Source organism: Cebus imitator, unplaced genomic scaffold, assembly GCF_001604975.1.
Source record: "Cebus imitator isolate Cc_AM_T3 unplaced genomic scaffold, Cebus_imitator-1.0 Scaffold45, whole genome shotgun sequence".
Taxonomy (NCBI): Eukaryota; Metazoa; Chordata; class Mammalia; order Primates; family Cebidae; genus Cebus; species Cebus imitator.
The window spans coordinates 7855567-7858391 of NW_016107360.1; the positions used below are offsets into that span (position 1 = coordinate 7855567).

Below are 2825 nucleotides of genomic sequence, written 5' to 3' on the forward strand. Positions count from 1 at the left end.
ACCTGTAGTCCCAGCTACTTGGAGGCTGAGGTGGGAGGATTCCTTCAGCCTAGGCAGCAGCAGTGGTTGCAGTGAGCCAAGGTTGCTCACAAGGTGCCACAGGTTTTTTTTTATAACCTGCCTCCAATCTTATTCTTTAGCTTATGAGGCACAACCTTGGCTCAGTGCAACCTCTGCTCCCCCGGCTGAAGCAATCCTCCCACCACAGCCTCCCAAGTAGCTTGGGACTACAGGTGCATGCCACCATATTTTTAGTAGAGATGGGGTTTCACCATGTTGTCCAAGCTGGTCACAAACTCCTGGGCTCAAGTGATCTACCCACCTCAGCCTCCCAGTGCTGGGATTACAGGTTTTGAGCCACCATGCTCAGCCTACTGTGGCATCTTTTAACATTTTAAACAAATGCTAAAATCAATAAAATCTGTCTTATACACAGAGGCTTCCCCAGGTCACATAACAAAAAGAGAATCAATATTTAAACAGCATACGGGCTGGACATGGTGGCTCACACCTGTAATCCCAGCACTTTGGGAGGCTGAGGTAGGCGGGTCACAAGGTCAGGAGTTTGAGATCAGCCTGGCCAACACAGTGAAAACACTGTCTCTACTAAAACTACAAAAAATTAGCTGGGTGTGGTGGCAGGTGCCTGTAATCCCAGCTACTCAGGAGACTGAGGTGGGAGAATCACTTGAACCTGAGAGGCAGAGGCTGCAGTGAGCCCAGATCACGCCACTGCACTCCAGGGTTGGCAAGAGTGTGAGACTCCGTTTCATAAATAAAAAAAATAAGCACCATATGCTATTTTACTAGTATCGAACAATTTTTCTGCTGTATAGTACCAAGAACTGAGCAAGGTTTGGGGGAAAAAAAGCCAGGATGCACTTTTGATAGTTTTCTTCTGTTCCTTAAATATATATGTGTAAAAATATTAAGTGTGTAAAAATAAAGACTGGCTGAGGCCGGTTGATTGCTTGAGCACAGGAGTTCAAGACCTGCCTGTACAACACAGTGAGATCTCATTGCTAAAAAACAAAGAAACAAAAAATGCATTTAACTTTCAACTCTATCCTGGCACGGTGGCTCACACCTGTAATCCTACACTTTGGGAGGTCAAGGTGGGCAGATCACTTCAGCCGACAATTTCAAGACCAGTCTGGCAACAAAATGATATCCCACAAGGCAAAACCCCATCTCTACTAAATATACAAAAATCAGCTGAGCGTGGTGGCACATGCGTGTAGCTCCAGCTACGTGGCAGGCTAAGGTGGGAGGACTGTTTAACTCAGCAAGCAGAGGTTACAGTGAGCCAAAGGGGCTCCACGGCACCCCAGCCTGGGTCACAGAGGGAGACCCTGTCTTAATCCCATCCCACCTTACCAAAATCAATTTTAATTACAGGAAAAAAAAATTTCTCTTCTGAATAATCAAAATTTTGCACATATTTCTGGTGGATTTCTTAGTTTAGCTTAGGAAACATGGACTCTTACTGGGTTGGTCTGCCCATGTAGATGCCTGGTGTAGGTGTGTGCGCTCTCTTGGTGATAGAATAATCCACTCGAATTCTTCTACCATCCAGCTCCATTCCATTTGCCCTTTCCATAGCCTATAAAGGAGAACAGGCACAGAAAGTTATGTATAATTAGCCAGTCTTGAAGTAATCATTACTCAAAATTAAGCACAAAGTATTTGTAGTCCAGATAAACTCACGATTTTGAAAATGACAGCAATGTAGCTTGTACAGGGCATTCTATAGACAATTCTAGACCTCAACAATGTCCAGAAACATTTTAATTTACTCAGTACAAACAGTAGTTAACAAAGTTTCCCAAATAATTTTACAGTTCTGGCTCAATTTCCACTCCCTACTCCATGAGATTAACAAGGGAAGTGGAGACTGAAGTCTCTTCAAGATACATTTTTTGTAGGCTGCCCAGGTAAACTGCCATTTCATACTTTCCAGTCTCCAGCAATTTCACTTACAAAGACTGATTTCAGAACATTAAAAAGGGTTAGCTAAGCCTTATACAGGTCCTCTTTATAATGTGCCCACAATAGTTTGCAGTCTAATATACTGATAAGACTCAGTGAGCAGCCAAGAAGAAATGATATGAAGAGACAAGTACAAATTTATGGTAATGCCTTTTAGCCTATAACTGAGACTGAGCTAAAAGAAGTACAATAAAGTAATAAAACTACACAATTTTTATGTATCCACAAATATTTCTCCAGAAGAGTCCCCCATAAACTAAACGTCATTAAAAAAAGAGACAGGGTCTCACTCCATTGCCCAGGCTGGCTGGCAGTGGCAAGATCATAGTTCACTGGTCTCAAACTTCTTGGCTTATGCAATCCTTCAGCCTTAATCTCCTGAGTAGCTAGGACCTGTGCCACCATGCTTGGCTAATTAAAACAAAAAACTTTGGTAGAGAAGGGGTCTAAACAGTATTCCATTCAATAGACTGCATGGATTACACCCACCCACCCACCCACCCATCCATCCATCCATCCATCCATCCATGCATCCATCCGAGACGGAGTCTCACTCTGTCGCCAGGCTGGAGTGCAGTGGCACAATCTCAGCTCACTGCAACCTCAGCCTCCCAGGTTTAAGTGATTTTCCTGCCTCAGCCTCCCGAGTAGCCCGGACTACAGGCGCACGACAGCTAATTTATTTTATTTATTTATTTTTTTGAGACGGAGTTTCGCTCTTGTTACCCAGGCTGGAGTGCAATGGCGCGATCTCGGCTCACCGCAACCTCTGCCTCCTGGGTTCAGGCAATTCTCCTGCCTTAGCCTCCTGAGTAGCTGGGATTACAGGCACGCGC

The 2825-nt window shown here is 44.4% G+C and overlaps 1 protein-coding gene across 11 annotated transcripts in view; it reads right to left on the reverse strand.

The window, feature by feature from the left end:
* TRA2A (transformer 2 alpha homolog) overlaps window positions 1–2825 on the reverse strand; it is a 30854-nt gene that overhangs the window by 3368 nt on the left and 24661 nt on the right. For all 11 annotated transcript variants that reach the window (XM_017526988.1, XM_037737911.1, XM_037737910.1 and 8 more), the window contains one exon: window positions 1488–1603. In XM_017526988.1, the coding sequence (XP_017382477.1) occupies window positions 1488–1603 (116 nt within the window). The remainder of the gene's footprint in view (window positions 1–1487; window positions 1604–2825) is intronic.